The 24,336-nt window shown below is 29.6% G+C and overlaps 1 protein-coding gene across 1 annotated transcript; it reads left to right on the forward strand.

The window, feature by feature from the left end:
• The first annotated feature begins 309 nt into the window (after positions 1–309).
• LOC142318835 (uncharacterized) lies at positions 310–23,601 on the forward strand. Its single transcript, XM_075355372.1, has 6 exons — positions 310–475; positions 2,397–2,501; positions 2,979–3,120; positions 11,064–11,434; positions 16,193–16,564; positions 22,662–23,601. The coding sequence occupies exons 1-5, from the start codon at positions 419–421 to the stop codon at positions 16,487–16,489; spliced, it is 972 nt and encodes a 323-aa protein (XP_075211487.1). The 5' UTR covers positions 310–418; the 3' UTR covers positions 16,490–16,564; positions 22,662–23,601.
• Positions 23,602–24,336: the final 735 nt, after the last annotated feature.

The raw sequence follows: 24,336 nt of genomic DNA on the forward strand, positions 1-24,336 counted from the left end.
ATTTCCAATAAATCACACTAAATAAATTCGTTAGGTATCGTTCAACATTTTAATAACGTTCGATTTTCACTTTCATTGGAGAGGTTTCGATTTACGTATTTATTGTGCGTAATTGAAAATTATTTATAGTTTTTCTTTTGTTGTTTTTACTCTTCTTTTTCTGTTGATTTTATATGGAATGTAGCATTTATACATACATTTTTATTTGATTGAAATGGTAAAAAACAGATTTGGCGGGTTTTACGGGACATCTTTATGTTCCCACATTATGAGTACATCTGCCGTTTGAAGTTCAAGGCATCACGTGACCCACGCTAACCGCCATCTTTGTGAGTTTTATAAACATCGGACACCGGGGAAGTGGAGTTGTTCCGAATTTCTATTCCGTACTAAGTGTTAGTCTTCAATTGAATTTAAAATGTCAGAAGTTAACACCGAGGCAAAAAACGAAAACTCTGTAGAAGTGGCGAACAAGGTAAATGTAAATGAACGAATGAACTGTTAACTTAGTAATCTAGGCAGATAGCCAACGTGATATCGTTAGTGAAATATGGGGCTACTAGTGAAACGCATTTTTTGTGTAATATTTAGGGCATGCGTACCGTATGTTTTACGGCACTGTAATTGTGTGTTATTGCAACCGTATTAATTATATGTACCTAAAAAATTGTGTATGGACGTTTGTGTAGTTAAATCTGTTGTTTCAGTTATGCTAATGGCCTTCGAAGGGTCGGCCATTGAGCAGAGCATCAATATCGCCTAGCGGGCGAATGTAAAATGTCGTAATTTGTAAATACCGCCAGATCCCTTAATAAATCTCGTAAGACTGTTTTGTTTATTTTTTTTTCATTTAATTCAAATATAATTGAATTAAGTGATAGTAGATTTTAATTCTATTTAGGCTTGCACAGTAGAATTAAGGACCTGCAGCCTACCCGCCATGCCGATCACGTTTGTTGGTTTTGCGGTTATTTTATGAGTTCCATCGTTTATTTACTGTTAGTAAGTCGTATTCTTTTTTCATTATGCAGTTTAGAGATATTGAAAGTAAATAGTAGAGTTTAATATTCGTATAAACCGATTTTCATCATCGTTTTTCCGATATTCGATTCAAAGAACGTGTTGGCTGTTGTACTATGCTACAGCGTTTTTGGATTTTTGCACATTATTTTTGTGGAACGTTTCATTGTTGTACTCTATACCATTGATTTTTGATTTAAGCAAGATAAAATCAATAAAAAAATGTAAATGTTGGTTCAAAACTTTAATTATGTTTTTAATAGCGTTTGTTATGTACAGTCTTATATTCTTACAACTAAGGATTTCTGTACAGTCTTATGTTTGCTATTTTCCATGCATTCCTAAACAGTTACATCTGGTTATTAGTAGAGAAATGCTTTATTTTATAAAAAATCAGTAGTACTTTGGCCAAGTTTGTAAACACAAGGAAAGGTAGATAGTTTAATGTTAATCCAAAAATATAGTTACCCATTTAAAAGCCACTCGTGTAGAATTTTTATGTTATGAAATACAAAATATTGTTGTCCATTAGTTCCTGTACTTTGCATTAATTTAGAAAGATCATTTACCATTTATAATGAATGTTGGTTGGAAGTAGTTGAAGTTTTAAGCTCAATTCCAGTGACTACTTTTTAAAAATTAACAGATGCATCTTTCATGTCATTTAAGTTAGAAAAAAATCAAAACATTATATATTGACTTAAGTTTACTTATGCAGAATGAACTCGCTGTGTAATTATTAAAACAAAAGTAATGAAGTAAATTTTTTTTACACGCTTAGAAAAAAAATGAGCTAGGTAATGCAAATTATTTAAGTGAACTTAAAGAATTATTATTATAAGTATTGTTTTTTAAGCACAATTGTATAAAAGCAATCTTTATGGTAATATAATCTGTAGTGATCATAAGTAAGGTATTCATACAGCACTTTAAACATAAATTTAAAAAAATTTAAACTCATTTTAAAATCTTAGAAAATTTGTATTTTCGTTAAATGCATCCAATAACTTCATTATAAAAGTTTCCTAACGTTCCGAAAAGTCTTGTGGGAGAATAGTTTCCTTGTAATTTGGTCTTCAGTAGTTATAGAAATATAAATTGATTAGATGATTAGTTAAATTTGCTCCTTTTTACACTGGCTGATAAAATTAATTTAAAATCTGTAATTGTTAGATTAACTTTTTCTCAAGTTTGTTTATTTTATTCAATAAAGATTTCACTACTAACTGATTTTAATGAGTATTCTAAAATAAAAATGTTATTCTAGAAAAAGTATTTTTTAATTAAATTAAAAATATTATTATAAGTAATTAAAAATATTTATTTAAATTAATTAGCAGCCTTAGATGTTCATTTATATGTGTTTTGTGATTCAGGAAGAACAACAGAATGAAGAACAGCCTGTATCAAGGAGTAGAAGGTCAACAAAAAGACTTTCTATGTTAACGAGAACTGCCCAAGAAGGAGAGGCTATTCTGAAGGTATAATTTTTATATACGTACTAATAAAAACTAATTTTTAGGAAAAAAAAAGAATGGAAAATGGGGATTTTTTTTAAGTACTATTATTACAAGGAAAAAAGAAACTGATTTATCAAAGATGAAGTGTTGGTTCCATTTTAACTTCGGTTATGGTATTAGTTTTGTTAAATAAAATGTGGACCCCTTTACTGATAACATTGAATATTGAACTGAATGGTTAACTTTAATTAGAAGTAAATTTAATGTTGAAAAAAATTCCTTTTCATCAGAAAAATTCAATTAGTATAGAAAGTACTTCATGATTTTTACTTGAATTTAATATGTAAGATGGCTTTCTTTGGGCTAATTAAATAAAGTTTTTTTTTTCTTTATTCTGAAAAAATGTGATTTTATGATTAGATATTTCAATCCAAATTATAACTGAGAGTATCTTTTAGTTCTTTTTTCTTCTTCTTTAAATAATATTTTCTATTAAAGGGTCTGGGTCATAAGGAGGATAGTGGAACAGAGGGTAGAAGAACAACAAGGTCATCTACTAGAGGGACCACAGCACCAGTATCAACTCCTCCACCAGCAAAACGGGACAGGAAAACAGCATCTACTGGGTCATCTGGGAGAGGTAAAATATTTATCATTATAAGTTTAGTATAGTAGTTATATATAGTAATAAATTTTTATCAGTCAGTTACTTACAAAAAAAAGCCTCCTTAACAATTTTAATTTTGTGTTGTTTTTTTTGCTGAATGTTATTATATTGGACTATTTTTTGTATTGCACCTTATCAATATCTTGTTTCATGCCAGTAATGTGATTGATTTTTATTCTTTACTTTCTATAATTCTTACATACTTCACATCTCCTGAAGATAATAATAACAAGATAAAAAATTCCTAATTTACCAGACACTCTTTCAAGGGTAAAGAGACATTTTGCAAAAAAATACCACTTTTTAATGAGAAGGTTGAAAAGATAGCATTTTCATTGTTAAAAATTGAGAGAAAAATGTTTAGCATAATGCTTCTTATAGAGCTTTTCCCTTGAAATATTTTTGTTTTAGGTTGTCATTTATGTTAATTGAAAAAGGCCATAACATATATTTGAATATCAAAAATCCAATTATTTCACAGAAGCAGACTGCTTTCTATTTAATGGCTAACATGTTTAAATAATTAATAAATAATTTGATTCTGCAATGTGAGGAATTAAAACTTCTATTACATATTGATATTAAATTTTGTAGATCAATATGTATTAGTATTCATTATTTAAAATTTCAAAATGATACTAATAGAATTTGTTTAAATGTTATTCAATAAGAATATAGATAGATGTTAGTATTTCATGATCAGTTATATTGAAATTACATTATGTACCAGCACAAGTAAAAAATTATCTACACTTTTAATTCTACATACTCACCTTCCTTGTCATGTACTTAGTGAAACAGTTCACAAGCTTGTGTATTTCTTCCAAGAATCTACAATGAAGCTTCGGTTGGTTGCGAAGCCACTTTTGCACATCTGAATGTGGAAAATCAATGACCTCGCAAATCATTCTTGAGCGGCACAAAAGGTAAAAGTCAGAGGGAGCAAGATCTTGGTTATAGGGTGTTCAGTGCCTCAAAATTCAACTTGTTGATAGTTTGAACAGTGTGGTAAGCTGTGTGTGGGTAGGCATTGTCACACAACTACACTTTCTTTGACAGTAGACTACGGGAACTGAGCTCTAATTGGTCGTGGTCATTGATGGCAAATCATGTACTTGCCAGAAACATCTCTTGAGCTTGCTGAATCTTGTCATCCATGTGGAGGTTGACTGGTGTCCTGATTGCTCCATCTTCATGTGTCATACTCATTCAGTCACTTTTACGTTAACTTCTCAATCCATGAAAGAAAAAAACAATTTTATGTGATAATGCACTGTCTGTATTGTGATAAAAATCTACAATGAACCTTTTTCATACCCTTCAGCCAGAGAAATCTGATCACTGCTTGTTTCTCTTTTGTGCAAACTGCTAGTGAAGCAGACATGATCAACATCTCATTTCACATATATGACTAACTCTAAGCGCGCACACACACACACACACACACAGAAGATAGTAAGACAATCTTGAAGTTGTGTTGTGGTGGAAGTGTAGATACTTTTTGGCTCGCCCTTGTAATGTTTATAATTTTTACTTAATTTTTATTGTAGATCTTAATTCTTTCTTCACAGGTTAAGTGTGATCTGATGTTTGCAAAACCTCCAGTATAAGTATAAACAGTTTTTCTAAATAGTTGCTTATTAAATCAGTTAGGTTTTTCAGGAATATATTACCTGTCGTTTTTGATAAGAATATAAAATAGTGTAGTTATGTAATAAAAAGAGAAAAAAATTCCAAATTATAATACAGATGAGTCAAAATTTTGTTACCATTCAGATGGTAGATATGTACCAGGTTATCAAATACAATAAATCATTTACCGTGACTGTCTCAACCTGTTTGCCATCAATGTATGATTGACTGTAATAACGTTAAACAATAGAAGCTAATTAATAATAAAAGTTTGATAATCATAAACAATAGATCTCAACTGATGGCAAAAGTTTTGTATCATACATGGTAGTGTATGCTTACTAAATAAATATTTATCCCATTTGAGAGAGTGGTAAAATAATTTTGGTTCACCTGTATATAAAAAGGTGATGATTATATCTAAATTTCTAGTAATCATATTAATTCTGATTGCAGTATAGCACTGTGAAACTTTTGTAACTGTCAACCATAAACTTTGATTTTAATCTTTCTTTTTTTGTGCTTTTATCTTTTACTGGTACCACTGCTTACTTGCTTACTTGTTCCCTTCAGATCTGTTACTTTTTTTTGAATGAATTTATTGTTAATTTACCAACTCCTATATTATTTCAACTTAAAGATCACGGAAAATTTACTTACCGACTGTTAAGTAGCGACTTCTGGTGGTCAGGTGTCTGTCCCTTATTGCATTGAGTATTTTCTGGGACAGTTCTCATTTTCTATCATGCGGTGCAACTTGAATTCAACAAAGTATGATTTCATGTGGTGCTAGGCAGATCCCTTGTGCTTTTTATTTCACCATCTCAGCAACCCCTGTAAGCATTCAATAATTTGAGTATGAACACCATTGTGAGGGTCAATGAAATTGTATTAATGATACATAATATAATGGCAAAATCCTTTATTTCCAGTATCATATTTGGTGCACATGCCAGAGATTTGGGTAAAATACACTCAAATCATCAATGTTGTCTCTGTTAGCATTCAGCAGGATTTGAATCGATCTTTCAGCAACTTTTACAATGAAACACACATTGTGTTGATCAGCATGATTTTGAGCCTCAAGAAGAGCGTCTCACCAATTTTTATGTAATTGTTTCAGCTTAATTTTACCTTGTCTTTGTTCAATAGTCGACACATCTGTAATCAAATTATTTCAGTAGACCGCTGCATTCCCAATTCAGCAATAACAACACTATATAGTTTTGAACACCCAACTATATAGAAACTTAAGGTAAGGTTCAAATTTTTCAACTCTGCACCAACAAGCATATTGACTTCTGACTGGCCAGTACATTTATTGTAATGCCTTACAATATCATCAGTTTCATATGCACAGTGTATCCATTGTCACATGTCGTGGCTGCCAGTAGAATGCCACACAGTTGCAGGAACTCTATATATTGTATACATTCAGCAAATTCCAATCAAATGTGTTAAACATCAGTAGTGTAATTAAACTGCTTTCACAATAGAACCAACTTAGGTAACTGACTGCAATACATTAGATACAGATACAGAGCCAAATTTACGACATTGTGATAAGAAAACTTACTGTTATCTTATCTTTTTCATTCTAGTCATTTAACCAAATAGCATTCCTATATTGTTAAAAAATAAATAAATTGGGCATTTAAATAATCATTGGTGTTGGCATTCTATGAAAGTACTTTCTTTTTAATTGCACCATTCTTAAAATGTATGAAAATGATGAATTGACTATTAGGTCAACTCAAACATATGAGGTGTGGATATTAAATAATGAGACTAATGCTGTAAAATAATTAATTAAAAATTTATACGTATTTAGTTATCCCCTTCATTATACACCCCCTCTTCCACCCCTACATTGCTCCATGTGAATTTTCCATCGTTTTAAACAACATGCTGGTAGTCTTCTTCTATGAGCTCATGATGTTTTTTCTTTCACAACTTTAACGGTTTGAAATCTTGTTCCTTTTAATGCAGATTTGACCTTCAGAAACAGATAAGTCACAAGGTGCCAGGTTAAGCGAATAAGGTAGATGGTCTAAGACTGGGATGTTATACTTGGCTAGAAATATCTGTCAGACAATGCAATGTAAGCCAGTGCGTTGTCCTGATGAAGAACCTGTGTCTTGTTTCTTTCACAACTTGGGTCTTTTTTCATGGAGTTTAGCAAGGACCTCAAGGTAGTAATGTTGATTAATAACCCCCCAGTGAAGGTACACAATCCCATGATGAACAAACAATCATCATCGCTTTGAATTTTGATTTGCTCATTCAAAATTTTTTAACTTTCTGTGAAGTTGGGGGCTTCCGTTGCATGGATTGACGCTTACTTTCTGGATTATAAGTGAAAAACCATGAATCATCATATCTTATCACTCTTTCCTAAAAGTTTGGGTAATTTTCAGTGGCATTCAAAGTGTCAGAACAAACATTTGCATAAACTTCTTTTTCTTCAATAGTGATAAATTTAGGCACGAGTTTCACGCACACTTTTTGCATGTTAAAATTGTTATGTAAAATTTGCTTTATGCGTTCTTTGTCAATTCCTACAGTTATAGCAATCGCATGAATAGTTAACCGATGGTCAGATTGGAACAGATAACAATTTTTTCAATATTTTTATCTGTTTTTGACTTGGAAGGGTGACCCGTGTGAACATCATCTTCTTGGCCATCTTGGAAACGCTTAAACCATCAAAAACCTGTACATGTGATAAACATGCATTGTCATATACTTTTTTAAATAAAAGATAAGTTTCAGTAGCGATTTTTTCAAGTTTCATATGAAATCTGAGAACAATTCTTTTCTCTAATAAAATACTTATGATTTTTTCATGATTTTTTCGACAAAACAAAAAAAACCAGATGTTATCCAAACAAAGGCCACAGTCAGACTAATATGTCTACAGAAACTCTAGAGTGGTAACAATCGAAAGAGAAAGCTTTATGCTACACAGATGTCAGTCGTACGAAATTGGTGCATGCGCAGTTCTATAGCCGCATTAGTCATATTTAATTGCACACCTTATAATGTGAAGTATAGCACAGAAAAATTATATCTTTATCTCTATTTTATATGAATTAAAATGTTGATTTGACTTCATTCAATCATTCACTTGGGTAATGTTGGACATGTCAATTAAAGTCTAAGCCTTCCTGGTCAAGTATCATTTATACGGAAATTTGTTACCATAGAGACCTTTTAATGTGTGCAATTTTCAGATTTTTGTCTGGTTGTCCAACAGATGTTGCAGTTGAAAAATGGAAAAAAAAAAAAAAATTAAATTTTTAAAAGGGTGTAATTTTTAAAGCGTAAACTACTTACCACTGATATTTTATATTAAGCAACTGTATCTTATATGTAAAAGCACAGAAATTGATGCTGAGAAACTTTCCTTCTTTGACAAATTACCCTACAAAATGAATTTTGTTCATTCGCATTCACTAAGTTTGGGCTACAAAACACACAGAACAAAATCATGTTAGGTAGGTGGTTAGGGCTTTGATTTGTTTGTCAGAATGCACTGGACACAATACAGTTTGTTTGAAAAGCCTATGACAACCGTGTGCTGAGTAATTTAGAAAATTGTAGATGCAGGAAAACAGCGTGAGGCTTAAAAACAAAAATGGTCGCAATTTTTGAAGTGGATACTATAAAAATGTTTAAAAAGATTAGTTTTGAACACTGCTGGATTTATGTATAAGCTACACAAGCTATGGCTTAGGGCCCCAACTTTCTTGGAGGCCCCCAAAAAAGTTAGAGATAAAGTAAAAATAAAAGAAAATATTTTAGTTTTAATATATCCTTAATCCTTATAAGATGTTTCAAAAGATCAGATAGTAAGCCTTTATAAATTGTGTCTTTTAAAAAGTTTTGTTTCTTTTTAGCTGAGTTTGCAGTTTATTTAGTTTATTATGAATAAAAATGATTTTGAGTTAAAGATTAATTATTTCATTATCAATATATTTCTTAATTGTATTTCAGTTTAACTCTCAAGGTATCCGAAAATCATATTTGTCACTGGACCTATAAAGGGCCCCATATCTCAAATAGCTTAGGGCATCATCAAGTTTAAATCTGGCTATTTTGAACTCCGAAAAATAAGGGAATGCATCTACAAAATTTTGTTTTTTTCTGAGATCAGTCTAGCAACCAATTATTTTTTTCTGGGCAGCTTAGAATGGATTGACCGTTAAAAAAAAAATTAATAATGGAAATTGTATAAGCCATTCTCAGCTTTTATTATTGTGAACTGCAAGTATGCTCTTCATTTTTGTTCATTGGGTAATGTAAGCAGCAAAATTGTTTAGAATCCTGTGTTTCACCGTAATAGTTTTTCAAAAAATTACCTAAGAAGTTTGAAATAATAAAGATTTTGTGACAGATTTTTACAAGCATATGATTTCATTCTGTCAGTGTAAAAGACCAAGAATAATTGTAAAGTCGTTTCATAAAAGTAAGTTCAGATTAAATTGAAACCTACCTGTTGCTCACAACAAATTTATCTTCTTTTTACAAAATACAAATAAAAAAATTGCCAAGGTTTTCCAGAATATCGGGTGCTTTCATTCTTAGAAACACCATATCATCTGGGAATCTTGATAAATGCTTTTTTTTCTCTTATGTTAATCCCTCATCCTTTTCTACAGCATTTTTATCATGTCTTCAACATAGATTGAAGAAAGTTTGGGATAGGCACCAGTCTTGTGTTCATTTCCTAGGTTAAACCACCCATTTTGTACATTCTTGATTTTCATGGGTGTTTTTTAATTCAGGTACAATTTGTTTGTTAATCTTCTTTTTAATCTACTTCGCTTTTTAAACTTCAGTTTTAATACGTTTTCTTTTCTATATTTTTCAATCAACTATTCTTATTAGGCCAGCTATATCTTTGCATCTTTTGTTCCTAAGACCATATTGCTTTTCTGTAATTATTATCTTTATTTTTCTACAAACTCCTCTGTTAGAATTTATTAAAAAGTTTTCATCTGGCCATATCTCAATCATTGCACAGTTGCACATTGCACAGTTTTGCCACATTTACTAAGCATATTTCATTAATATATTTAATCACTTTTATTGACGACTAATATTTTTGCAGCTATTAATAATTACAAATATTCATTTATGCAATTGTGGCAAATAGAAAGATATTCCTTCAAAATATTATATGTCATTAAAACTCAGTAATTAAAAAATGTGTTAATTCAACTTCAATATGCTTCCTGAGGTTTCGAATCATCAAATTTACTTTGCATTTTTAGTGTAAGTGATTAAATTATGTTAGTAGAATTATAAACCAGTCAATATCTTGGTAACCTTTGGTTTAAGCACAAGCTTTCTTGCACTAGTTAAATCTAGTGATTGATTTGGTTACTTTTAAACAAAAAAAAGCCAGTGTAGTACTAGCATGGCTGATTGATACCAGCCAGAGTTTAGTGCTGTATTTTTAGTTATAAGATAAATTAATTTTAATAAATGGTAATAGTATGCCGTAAAATTATACCAAATTATTGTTTTAACTCTAGTGATCTTCTGAAATGAGTTCATTAAATATTGCTTTGCCTATTGACATGTATTATCTGCACTCCTCCAACTTTTAGAATACTGTGAAAGTGGCAAATTATACATGCTAAGATAGTTGCTTAACTCTTCGAGAACCAGACCTTTTTTGGAGATTGTTATTGTATGCTTTTATTATTATTGGTAAAAACACAGTACAGTGCCTTATGGTGACTATTAGGAAGCTTGTGTTATAAAAGTTTTTATTACCAGTGGCATTTCAGAATGCTGTGGCCTGAGATTGCTTTAGATTTTGAGATATTATGGAAACAGGTTACTAGTGATGCTCTCTTCAGAACCTTTCTGATGTAAAAGAGAGACCCCACCCTTCTGCCATGAGTAGAATAGTATAAAAGAACAGCTCTATAAGATAAACTCGATAAGATTTTTTTTAAAATTATTTAATGATTGTTTTATATACTGTTACATTGAAAAAAACATTTAAGAAAATATTTAATAAGTAAACTATTTTTACTTTTTGTTTTGGTGGTTTCATTCTCAGCATTGAATATTTCAACAGAGAATGATATTTAATCAAGTTACACACATACACCATTATTTTCCCGATGTTTTGTAAATTCATTTAGAATTTGGAACAATCTTGTTTGAAATGATGTAAGTCTTGCTTTTTCTTTTTTATTGATTCCTTTCTTTTTAATTTTATTGATATCAGATAAAGAAAATTTATTTTAGAATGTGAATATGTTTAGGGTCACGTCGTGGAAGACCAAAGAAGGATGAAGCTGAGGAGGAAAATGAACAGACAAACAATACTGAAGAAAAAGCACCTCAGAAAGAAGAAGTTAAAAAAGGAGGAGGGGGAGAAGAAGAATCTGCAGAGGCAGCTGGAGAAAATGGAGAATCACAAAATGATGTTGATGCCGCCGAAAAAAAACCAGAAGTAGAGAAAATGGAAACAGATAGTGAAGAGAAAGAACCTCCTCCTGAGACTACACCTAAGAAAGAAGAAAACACAGACAAGACAACGACATCACCACCTGCTGCAGCTCCTAGTAGTAATGTTACAGATAATGGACCAACACAGATTGAAGAAAAAGATAGTTTTGAAAAGCAAAAAGAGGTAACTGACAACATAGAATTAGTAATTATTGTTGAGTTTTATTTTAGTCACTCTAGTTTACTTAACATACTTCTAATAAAAAATATTTATTATGGCAGCTTCAGACATCAGTAATTCATTTATGTATTTCCATTAATTCATATTTATAAAACAGATCAAATATTAAAATAAAGAGAACTCCAATTTTACGTTAGATTCTACTTGCTGCCAAACAGCAATGTTAGTTTTTTACATTTAATATTTTCTTTTACGTATTTTAAAATTTGTTTGTGTTTTACTGAATTATGATTGTAATGACTTCGTGTAATATTTCCATCTTGCCTTATTCTACGAATTGATGTTTTTAAACACTTGCTCTTTATTAATTTTCACGATTGAAATATTTCTTTAAATTGATGCAAAAATATTTCACAAAATTAGTATGCAGTAATTTGAGTACAAAAGAGTACTTTGATCTCAGTAATGCTTCATAAGCATATACATTTTATTATGGGCTTTGTTAATCTTGCATATGAAAAAGAAAAATACTCATACATGCTAAGAGCTTAACCCTTTGAGGACCAGACCTTTTTTTGGAGATAGTTTAAAAAAATTATATGCTTATATTATTATTATTTGTAAAAAAACACTTCAGTGCCTATGGTGACTATTTGGAAGCTTGTGCTATAAAAATTTAATTACCAGTATGTTTTAGCAGTTTTTTTTTTTTTAAGTATAGGAAAACCAATGCACTATCTATTAGAAATGTATTTTGTGGTCATATCTTATTCAAAAAATTTTCTGAAAATTAAAGACAAAAACAGAAATAATAAACCCAAAAAACTGAGTTTGAAGTCACTTAGTTCGAATTAAATAAACAATTTTACTATAGGAATCATGAATTTTAGAATTTTTATTCTGTTTTGTGTTAAACCTGTGAATTTCATGATTTTTGGCAAGAAATTCCAATAAAATAAAGCATTCCTTTTCACTCTGAATGAAGTATGATTTTACAGCCAACTCGAAACAATATTAAACAAACTATATTTATGTATTAAGCAATGAACATGATTAAATGTTCTCTAAAAATAAAAACACAAACAGTTATTAAGTTCAAAATAATTATTTTTGTTTACCAATCGAATATTAATTACGATATCATGTGCGACTTTAACTTTCAGTTGGTAAGGAGATGTCATTTTTACACCCCTTAGATTTTTATTACTTTTTACATCATTTCTAAGTAAATTTTTTAAAACACCTTTATTACTTTAAACCACATTTTAATACAATAAAAAACTGTGAAATAAGAAAATAGTTTATTCCATACTTCAATTTCACTTTCATTTTTAATATTATGCCTGTTATCAATTCATAATGTATCTTCTGCCACAACTTAGACATTTCTTCTTCTACTTTAGACCATCTGAAATTGGATTTACTCAGGTAAATGTTTTCATCTAGTTTCCCATGTGTATCAGTCTATTTTCACCACCTCCTGAAACCTCGACCTCAGAATCTGTGTCATGTTCGCTGACAATGCAGTCATTCCGATCAACAGTCTGTTCCTCATTTCTTACAGCAACCACCTCTCAATTTCCATCTTAGCCAATTCTTGATTACCATTGCACCCTGTTCAATATTTTGATAATTGGTTCATTCATCACTATCCAAATCCTCGCTTCCCATCCATCCAGTTCATGAAGAATTGCTTCTTTGAAATTCTGATCATTCACATTCATTTTTACACTGGAAAACGACATTCTAATAAAATTGATACAACTAGATGCAAAGAAATTAATATTTAAGCAAAAATCTGCATTATTTGATCATTTTTCGAAAGGAGATTGTACTTATATAAATGGTGAGCACACATTAGTTTGACGTTGGACACTCGATTGAGAAAAATCAGACGCTATAAAAATTCTCAGTGCTCAGCAATCTTAACTACAACTAAAAAATAACCAGCTACTACAAAGCACGTTTTATTATATGATCAAAGATGAAGGTAATCACATTGCGACCAGATTTGTGCCATCATTTTGACGTCACCTCACCAGTTGAAGGTTAACAACAACAAATATAATAACCTCTCATAAGCAGTCTGCCATGATAACCAAATGTGATCAATACCAACCAATTTTGATGCTGATGAAATTTTTTTTAATATTTTTTCTCTCATAAAACTGAACTTGATGAAAAATCATTAAGTGGTCTTCAAAGGGTTAATGAATTTTCATGATTGGAGTATTTCCTTCAAATCCTTTAATGTAGATTGATGAAAAAATATTTCATAAAATTAGTGTGCAGTAACTTTAGCATCTCATGAAATGCTTCATAAGCATATACATTTTGTTACGGGCTTTGTAAATTGTTGTGTATGAAAAAGAGAAAATACACTGTAAATTAAGTATGCTAAGGCCATAATAACAGTGATGTTTACAAAAAAAATTGCAATTCCTAAATATACATACGTGCGTGTGTGCATGCACACATACATGATGTATCACAAAGTTCTCCCGGATTACTTATTTTACTCGTGAAAATAACCGAAAAAGTATAGATATTGTTTTGTCATATAGATTTGTTTTAAAATGCTTCATTTGTGGGTTAAGGGTAGTGAAAGATTTTGACTAGTTAATTAAGAGGCAGAATTAAGTGGTTTCAAATGTCTAATACATCGTATAATCGAAGCTGTAACTACTAGTAGGAATAATAATGATATATTAGATGTACCAAACTAGCATGGTCATCGAGCTGAACTATTATATTTAATAATTTTTAGGAAAAAACCAAAAGTATGTGATATTTATTTTTTTAAATATATTTTTTATTTTTTTTTGTGTTATTGATAAGTTAATTATTTGTTTTCATTTACATTGTTAAAAACTTCTGTTAAAAATCATATCATTTCCAATCCAGTTTGTGTTTTGTTTCTAGTTAAATTTCTCAAATTTGTGTTAAATTTTTTTAGGTGTTATCAATTTTCTCAAACTTCTCTACAATATAACTAGAAATTTTTATTCATTTATTGGTAAAGTAACCAAGTTATTTTATTCCAAACCTAAAAAAGTGTATTTTCTACAAAACATTTTCTTATTTTTACCCGTTTTTCTTAAAACCTAAGGGAGATGGAAGTCTGGGACTGCTTTTATTCAATTTCTTAGACCAAAAATCTTAAGGAAACACCAAATTTACCTCTTGACTTCTACCCCAAGAATTTTAGTGGGATTTAATTTCACAAAGGGAGCAGAAAACAGGGCTAAATGTTTTGCAAGCTGTAACTCGTTAATGAACCATTTTCTGACCTATGTTTGTATGAACATTTTCCCCTATTTTTGGCTATAGAATCATCTCCTGAAAGATTGCCATGCAGTTTGGAATCACCTGTATATTATATAGCATATAACATATATTTATACTCATACACCGCGTGATATTTAAGAATGGAAACAACTTCATACTGCATATTTGGAGGCAGAAAGAAATTGAGTTCTACATAGTTAAAAAAAAAAATTGCATTGTTGGTGAGTTTTTAATTTTTGTCTGCCATATTGAATCAAACTTAATTTTTTTTAAATAAGTAGGTGGACATATGACACTTGATTTCGATTTAAAATTTTCCAAAAAAAAAAAAAAAAAACTTGTGAACTTGTTTTTCTGTTAATGACTTTGTTATCGATTTAAGCATTCAAATTTGTCAAATTTCTGGACTAGTTTTCACCTTTGGAGCAAATTCAACTACTACAACAACCCTCTTGTTTTGACAGTTTCTTGATTCAGGGGGGTAGTGATGAAACCAGCTTTCATCAGCTATTATGAAATTGTGTAAACATTCCTCTTGATCATGTTTAAACTGCCCCAAACCTTGCTTAAAAATATTTACTTATTCATACCGTTGATTAATTGTGAGAAAATGCCATCTCCAACTTGCTGAGAGCCTGTTATATTAGGAATCTCTTGCACTTTCAATCTTCCATTCTTCATCACTATCATGAATTTTTTTCCTATATTTGCTGCAGTTGTAATCTCAACAGGCTGTTCAGAACATTCAATATTGTTTGTTTTCATTTGACTGCTCTGAAAATTTTCAAACTAATTGTAAATTGTTCTAATATATGGAGCTAACTCTCCAAAATAATTATCCCCATTTTTGGTTGTAGTTTCCTGTACCGTTTTGCCTTTTAAAAAGGAATGTTTGATAATATAAAATTCTCTTTAGTCCATTTTTCATTGTACTTTATCGATTATGAATGTATCTGGCTGAAACTGTATTTACTCGCTATGAAAGGATATATAGGAAACAAAATTATCAAAACAATGTACTGTGAGTGCCATCTCTTTGACTGTCCATGGCCATATTAAACATCATCATTATCATATCAGGAAATAAAACGGCATTGCACGTTAAATCAATTACTAGAATGGAAGCAATTCAAGTAAATGTTTCCAGAACTTCAAATTCAGGTTACCAGAAATAATATTTATTGGGATTTGAAAAGCTAATCTGTAAAGTAACCTTTTATTTGCAGAACTTATTTGTATCAAATTTCCTATTTTTGACAGAAGCTGTTTACTGTAACATAATTATTAAACTTTAAAAAAAAATTGTTTGTGGAACGTGATAATTTAAAAAGTATACTGCTGCTCACAAGCTAAAATGAATGAAAATTTATTTTGCTTATGTTAATTATAGTACTATAAAGAGAACTGTTTCTGGGTATTATTTTTAATTGTTCATGAAGTTATAGATATTAACAGATGCTGTAATTGTCACAGGATACTCCAGCAGCAGCCACTCCAACCAAGTCAGATGCTTCAGAGGAAGAAAAAAGTTCAAAACCTGTTGTACCTACTGATGAAAAAAGTAATGAAGAAGCTAAAAGCACTGCTGAAGAAAAAGCAACTCCTTCAGCTACAGCTGCTGCTCCTTCAACAGTGCAAGCTCAACAGCAAGATAATGACAAGGCTGCTGGAGAGCCAGCAACTACAACACAACCAGCAGCAGCTTCTGAGGAAAAGAGCAAAGAGACACCAGCTGCATCGATAGAACAGCAGCCGACACCAGCACAATAGAATATATTTTAATTATGATGATGATGATCACTGCGACTGACTATTAATAACAACTAGTACTACTACTTTTGTAATGTAAGTTGCCTGTAACAAATTATTTAATTTTTTTTACATTATACATTATATATGAAATCTTAAAACTGAATATTTATTTTGTATACTTCAGTATACAAATCAGAGTATAAACTATTAGGAGAAACCAGTGCATTACATTTTTAATGGCTCAGAGGAGCAGGTTTTTACTAATGTAAATTGTCATTGCTCATCAATTAAATTTTTTGGATTGCTAAAGTGAAGAACAGTGTGAATTGTTATTAAATATATAGTAGTAAATTTTGCAATGACAAACATTATCTTTACCTACAGAGCAATCCTGCAAATATTAAAGTGAATATAACAATGGTAGACAAATTGTATTTATATTTTTAAGAAATAGTAAATTAAAGGATATCCTTATTTAAGGATTACTTAATTTCATATGTTTAATATAAAGAAAAGCTATGGCCATCACTTTTATCAGCAGTTGAATATATTACCTTTACGTTACAAATCATATTCCAGCACGTTCTGTTGGGAAGTGATAAAACTAAAAAGGTGTAAAAAGCTTTTAAGATCATTATGCTTCAGTTACTTGTAGATACATTACAACAGATGTTTATTTACTTCTTACTAAGACGTTCAGATAACTGTAATACAAACTTGACATACGCTAAGCACAATATCTTGATTGCATAAAATAGCATAACTGGAACAATTAAACTGAAATTATTAACAAATGTTACATACATTAACATGAAACAACAGTAAGCAGATGTTGGTTTGGTTGTTGTGCATTATACTGTAAAATCTGCTTTTCAGAAAAAAGGATATTGTGCAAGCTTCAGAATTCCACCTATATTAAACAAAAATAAAATTTATTCTTGCATTTAAAATATTGTCGCGTGTTCGCAGCTTGATCAGGATATTGAGAAATTGACAGTTGAAATTTTTTATGTAATTACAATTTTTATAGTTAAGACTATAAATAAAATAAGACAAATCAATAACAATGACAATAAAAATTATAAACAACTCACAATAATAATCAGAATAATAGCAGTAATGGACAACAGCAAACAATAATAATAAATGTCAATAAACAAATAATAATCATAGTAATCATAACCACAACAACAATAATAATAATAAACTGTGATTAAATACAAAACAGAATTTAAAGTAATCGTCAGGATTTATTTGCATGTATTAAATATTGGAAACCAGAATTCAGTCCTGTTGTCAGACATTGGCATGACTGCTAATCTTAACACTTTTAACTACTAGTCTTGTATTAAAAACAATAGTACAATAGATAAGATAAGTATAAAGTTTTTTCACTGCAAATACCTTGGCTGTTCACAAATAAAACTGCCCTAACAATTTATGAATGAAATTTAGTTTGTATCTCTTTCACTTATAGTATAACAATAACTCACTGAACCACTGATTTGTTTTCATGTTCTAGAAGTACTTGTGACCACCTTAGTCATATCAAACTTGTATGCACTAGAAATCCACCCACTCCTTCACTGACTTCCTGACAGAATACTCTCACTTCAAACTGACATAATAACTTCTCACTTAGAACTCTCTCGCAGACTGACTGTCAACTAGTCTTCCCCAGAGTATTTATACTCCTATCCTCTTTACCTGCAGGACTGGACCCAACTCCAAGTGTGAGAATGATGCCCCCAACATTTTACCATGTGATTCCAAACTTTGGTCCAATTACTCTTCTCATGGAACTTACATCTGTTTAGGTTTGTCAGTGGGCAGTATTATAAAGAACTATTATTAAACAGACCTGTTACCTTTACTAAAAGGGGGTTTCTTTTACCCCCTTTCTGGATTCCTCCTGTTATTATATTTTCTACTACTTTCTTTTTAATTGGTAGTGATCGTTGCTCAAGTTTATATTGGTTTTGTTTCAGTATTAACACAATGTTAATAACTTGTTAATATTTCATATAAAACTTTGCCAAGGGCCTGATGTCATGTCAGATGTCTGTTAGTTTATGTTGTGTTGTCTCTCAGAAAGATTTTTTTAATGGTATTGTTAAAGTAGTTGGTTGATATCTCACTTTGGCAATCTTAAACTTTATTTTCTAAGTGCTCATTTCATCCCTTCTTTCGTTTGTATAAAAAATAAGTATCAAAATAATACAGTGTAAATATAAAATAATATTTTTAATGTTTTGATCAGACGATGGCCTAAAAAAATAATTACCAATGGTAATTATTGGTCTTTATTCACCAGTTGATATAGTCTTCACTCAATTTTAAAGATAAATTTATTTAACTGTATTAATACTGTTGTGAAATTATAATTTGGACTCTCAAAACAAAGCTGTATAGTTATTTAAAACTAAGATATAAAAAATTTTAAAACAATTCAGACATACTCTTAACAACATGATTCCCAATCTCTTAGAATTCCTAGCAGTAGTTTTATTTTGAAAAAGACAAAAGAAGAATTTCTGAACAAGCAAAGAAAAGGAAGATGCTGAATATATTTTTTATTATTATTTATCTACAAAAAATAAATAAATTGTTGTGGTGTGTCTAATTTTAATATAAATGGAGGTAGTTAAGAATAGCCAAGAAGTTTTAATTCAGGAATGTTGTTTTATTCCTCTACATAGCTTTTTTGAAAGGGTTTTAATATATTTGTGAACAGAAATATGAATGAATTATTTTTAATATCTTTTCTCTTTTTTAATTTTTGTTATTGTAATTTCAATATTTATTACCATTATTGTTACTGTTGTTATTAGTGCTGCTCATCAATTCTTTTATACTGACCAGTTGAAAAGTAAATTATTAATGTTAATAGATGAATCTTCTGTATGAATCATCAAGATATAGATCTACCGTCACTATTAAATGGACAAATAAGTGCTGCAATGTCATTATAATTAACAGTGTTTTCAGATTTGAAGTGCACATATTGTTAAATTACTACTCACCTCAAATTATCATTTACCACTCACCTTTTTGCAAATGTGCAAAAATATGCTTTATTTAGTTTATAGTTAATAATTTGCACCCAGGACTTTAAAATATAACAAGTATAAAATTTAAGAACTAGTAAAATGAATTGTGAACACTATATTAATTAATAACCCTTCAGAGTTGCAACTCTAGTGCATTCACCAGAATATATGAATACTCGGCAATCAGCATATTTTTCTATAACTACCTTACTCTATTTTATTAATGTATGTTTGATAAAGATAATTTATTCAAAAATTCGGGTTATGTATATAATTCTCTGTGATTATTGAATACTTTTGTAGCTGCCACTGCTTACACTAAAGGGGCGAAGTAATATTTTTCCTTAGCTGTGGTGAGGGCGAAACATGATGTGAGAAATAAAAATTTTAGTGCCGACAGTCAAAATTTACTTGTAAATGTTTTGGAATTCTCATTTACAATGTACAGTATACAATAGCCAACGTAAATTACCTTGATACTTTTAAAATAACTATAACCTTTTTTTTAACCTCCAGGTCCACAGTTAAGCAATCTTTTTTGCAGAGGATGAGATGAATGCTTTGTAGCATGTGTAAAAAAAGCCATCCCTGACCGGGATTTGAACCCAGGACCTTCGGATGAAAGGCCAAGACGCTACCACTTGTGCCACGGAAGCCGGCTTAACTATATAACCTTAATAAAATGCAGTATTACCAATATTCAACTATTATGTACTGATTTGAGTATTTTTAACAGTGTAGTAGGAGGAAAACTACAGTTAACATGTTAATCTAACCAATGAGAAGAGGCTAAAACATTTACCCATTTTAAACCTTAAATAAGTTTTAATATTTATTCTCATTCAGCACCTATTTTACCCCCTTTTTATTTCTTTAAAGTTATGTCACTGGGATTTTGGAGATTATTTGATGTGTTGATTCAATTATTGTAAACCATATATTAACAGTTATATATCACTATTATAAACTGTCTCTATCTAGTAAGATATAAATTGTCATTTCCATTGGATGCCTTAATTTAAATTGTTTATTGACAATATTAACAGAAAGTAATTTATTTTATGATCTTGTTAAGAATTTGTCACTTTTATAAAATATTTATATAAAAAAACTTTTACTGCTTTTATTGTTTTACTACGGGCTTTTGTATTGATCTCTGCTTCATTGGGCAAGAGCCACTTACATAAAAAACAATTGAAATATTTTTATTCTTTTTAATCGATAACTTTGATCTGGCAGATATGTCTATAATGATTGATATTGAATTATTCTGCTGCATCTGCTATTCTAACAGTTTTAGAATTATTTTAATATCCATTTTGTTCTTGTTTATTTCTTGAATAGGCAATCCTGGCCACTTTAGAAACTTACGTTCACCATCTTCCTACCACCAGTTAATGATATTGTAAAGCAAATTATCTGTGTGAATTTTTTTTTTAGCCCAGAGGTCCATACTAGTTCATTTAATCCTCTTTCATCATTTACCTCCAACTTAGAAATTTGTAAATCCTGTCAAATATATTAATTTCCAATCCCTTCCCGACAAATGCAGTGTGCTTTACGGACCAAAGAAATCTTATTGTTCAACTCTGCCTACATCTTTCTCCCTTATTGAAGTTAACTTGTTTTTCTTCAAACAGTTTTATCTCATATTTTAAGTAATTGAGCTCTTTCTTTGTTTGAAATTTATAATTTTCCTAAACCATGTTTAAAATTTGACTTATTCATAATGGCATTTGCATTACTTTTTTCTTTTATTTTTTTTTTTCAAGGGTGTAGATTTTAAAGCTTACAATATTGACGCAATATCGGTCTGTAATGTGTTTGTTGCCCTTAATATAGTAAGTAAGGAGTGGATAATTAAAAAGTATTAATTAGATTCTCAAAACATTTTCTTTTATCATTTCCAAGTAGTTTTACACTTCTAATATTTTGATTGTACATTCCTTAATCAAGACTTGATAATTTGAGAAATCTCTTTGGCCTTGCAGTGCTTTGTGACACTTTCCAAACCTTCTGTAGTAATTGTCATAAAATAATATACTTCAAAATAGATTATCCACCATCTCAAAGTAGACTGGCTAGTTACACATCTTTAAATCAGAAAAACTTTAAAATTATGAAATTGTTTTCAGTAACAATCTTTAAATGACATGTTCTAAACAATATAAGAGTAAAAGAAAAGCCAAGCAAGGCAGTTTGTTAATGTTCACAAGTAATATGTAATAGCATAATCATAATACTGCATGCTGTTATCAGTAAACTTCAATTTTACCTTCATTGTAATTTAAAAATAAACTAAACTTAAGTTATTTATAAAACTTCATTTAAAAATGGTCATAAAATGGGAAGATTTTTACCTACTACGAGTATAACAACTTCTACAAAAAGAAATAAAGGAAAAAAGTTTTTTTTTTATTATAAAAATGACTTACTGGCAATCTTAACTGATTTCTACCAAGAAACATTGTTACAAGAAAACAGTATAACATGTAGCAGCAGCTGATGTTATGTAAAATAAAAAAAATAATTTAATTGATAATGCCCAGTTGTATTCATTTTTATCTTCATTCTTTCTTTCAAGCAAATGGTCCTTTATTCCAAATTCTGACTAAGAAGTAGTATGTATATATTGTTCACCAGTGTTTTACTGCTTGTAATTCTATAAGTTGCCAATAGTAATACCATTTACCTTTCCATTATTTATTTTCTTCCTCGTCTGTTTTTGTCCATATTCTCAATCGGGTCCTTCTTTCTTTGGAGTGCGTTCACATATGATAATGGGTGGACAAGGAATAATTACAGTTATTTCTTAAAAAGTGTCAGTGTAAAGTTAACTCCCCATGTTAGTTCAGTATATAATCATTGTTGAACCGGCTGCTTAGAACAGTGTTGTAATAAAATTTCAATTGATCCACAAGATGAATATAGTGTAAAGTTCACCATTTAACTCTGTATTTTGTAGAGGATGTAATCTGCAAATTTGTATTTTATCCTTATAAATAACAGTAAACCAGTATTGTCAGAACCCAAGTAATATTTTGTACTAAATATTTTCTGTCATATTTTTTACTTAATGTAATAATTATTTAATTAGATTAATGATTGGTTTTTGTTCCTTTTTTCTATCTTTGTTACAGAAAGAAATTTTTCCTTAATGCTAATAAATAGTTGGTGATGAGAATATTAATATATTTCATGATATGAGGATGAATATTATGATGATTATAATTACTATTATTACTACATTGAAAACTAGTGGAAGTGTGTATATGAAGAAGATAAGTGCAGTCAGTTGGTAATTCACCAACATACTGCAACTGTTGTGGTGCATCATCAGTGCGTGTTGTGTGGTGCGTCTTTTAGTGTCATGCATCATGCATTTTTTAACACAATCATAACAGTTAATTGTGTAAAACTTGTGTGAAATGTCGACTTTTAAAAATATATTATAATAAATATTATAGATAGTTAAAAATTTTATTTTGTTCTATTATTAATTATTCTAAATGTACAGAAGTAATTGTGTTTTATTATTTTTTCTTTGGATGAGTGCTGTATTACTTGTAATGTTATTATTGTTATTATTGACAAAACAATAATGGCAATAATTAACGTGATTGGTAATGACAAATTATATTTATTATTAATGTTGTAATATTGAAGATAAAGTCGTAGTTTGTCAGTGATGTTAGCACAAGTTTAGTTGGTATATTGTGTTAGCAGAGGTGATGACGATGATGGTAAAAGCTGTGTAAGAAGTGTTTTACTATATATATTTATACATAGATTATAAATATTTATACATAATATTAATGTATTTTTGCATTATCTTTAAATTATTGCTATTATTATTTTTATTTGTGATTAATAATTATGATAGTGATGATGATGATGATGATGATGATGATGGTGATAGTATTAAAAAGAAAAAACAAGCGGTAGATCATCATCAGGTATTGAAATTTTATTTTTTTTTATTTTTAATAGGTAACAGTTTTTGTTGAAAGCCTATCTTTTATTATGTGCATGTTCAAAAATAAAATTTAGCATTGTTTCTTTCAGTGCATGATAAAAGCATGTTAATGAGTTTTCTCTTTTTTCTTTTGAATGAGTAATTGCAAACCTGTTTATATTATTACAAAATTATATGTGAACTACACTACCCTCTAGTTTACTGTGCATTTATAATTGTATATTATATAATTTATTATTTTATATTGTTTTTAAATTATTTATCATCAGTACCATCATTGTTAAAGTTAGTGCCACTTAAAGGTAAATTTTAGCAAGGAGGTGTTTAAAAAAATACCACCTAATTATATTTGCTATTGAAATATTTAGGATTTATTAGGAAAAGGTATCTGATGTAGGTCTATGCATGCATCCATGTTTTGTAAAAATAATATTAAATTAATCCCTTTTATTTAATAAATTTATTTCTTACAGAAAAACTTACAATATTTTGGTGATACATATCAACTTATTTTTTCCATATATTGATACATGCAGTTTTTGGGTTGTGTTGTTGTCTCTCCTTAAAATAACAGATTATAAGTTATAAATAATATAAATTAGATCATTAAATATTATTATGCGCCTTCCTCCTCAGTAATCTTAGTTTGGTCAGAACATTTCATATAACTGTCCGTGGATCCTTTTTAGGATTAATGAAACATTTTTTTAACAGTTGATTATATAACTTTGAAAATAAACAATGAAGATGCTTTATTTAATTTGTTACACATTTTTAATTTCATATTTTAAATTACACTACCTTGATGCTACAAATATTTAAAATGCTGTTCAAAAGAA

This window comes from Lycorma delicatula, chromosome 2 (genome assembly GCF_047948215.1).
Source record: "Lycorma delicatula isolate Av1 chromosome 2, ASM4794821v1, whole genome shotgun sequence".
Classification (NCBI taxonomy): domain Eukaryota; kingdom Metazoa; phylum Arthropoda; class Insecta; order Hemiptera; family Fulgoridae; genus Lycorma; species Lycorma delicatula.

What these genes read in the sequence shown, in the direction of transcription:
- LOC142318835 (XM_075355372.1), top strand. Translation starts at nt 419, where the DNA reads ATGTCAGAAGTTAACACCGAGGCAAAAAACGAAAACTCTGTAGAAGTG. An exon ending in AAGGAGAGGCTATTCTGAAG is followed by an intron (nt 2,502 to 2,978) that starts GTATAATTTTTA and finishes TTTCTATTAAAG; the next exon opens with GGTCTGGGTCATAAGGAGGA. An exon ending in GTTTTGAAAAGCAAAAAGAG is followed by an intron (nt 11,435 to 16,192) that starts GTAACTGACAAC and finishes TAATTGTCACAG; the next exon opens with GATACTCCAGCAGCAGCCAC.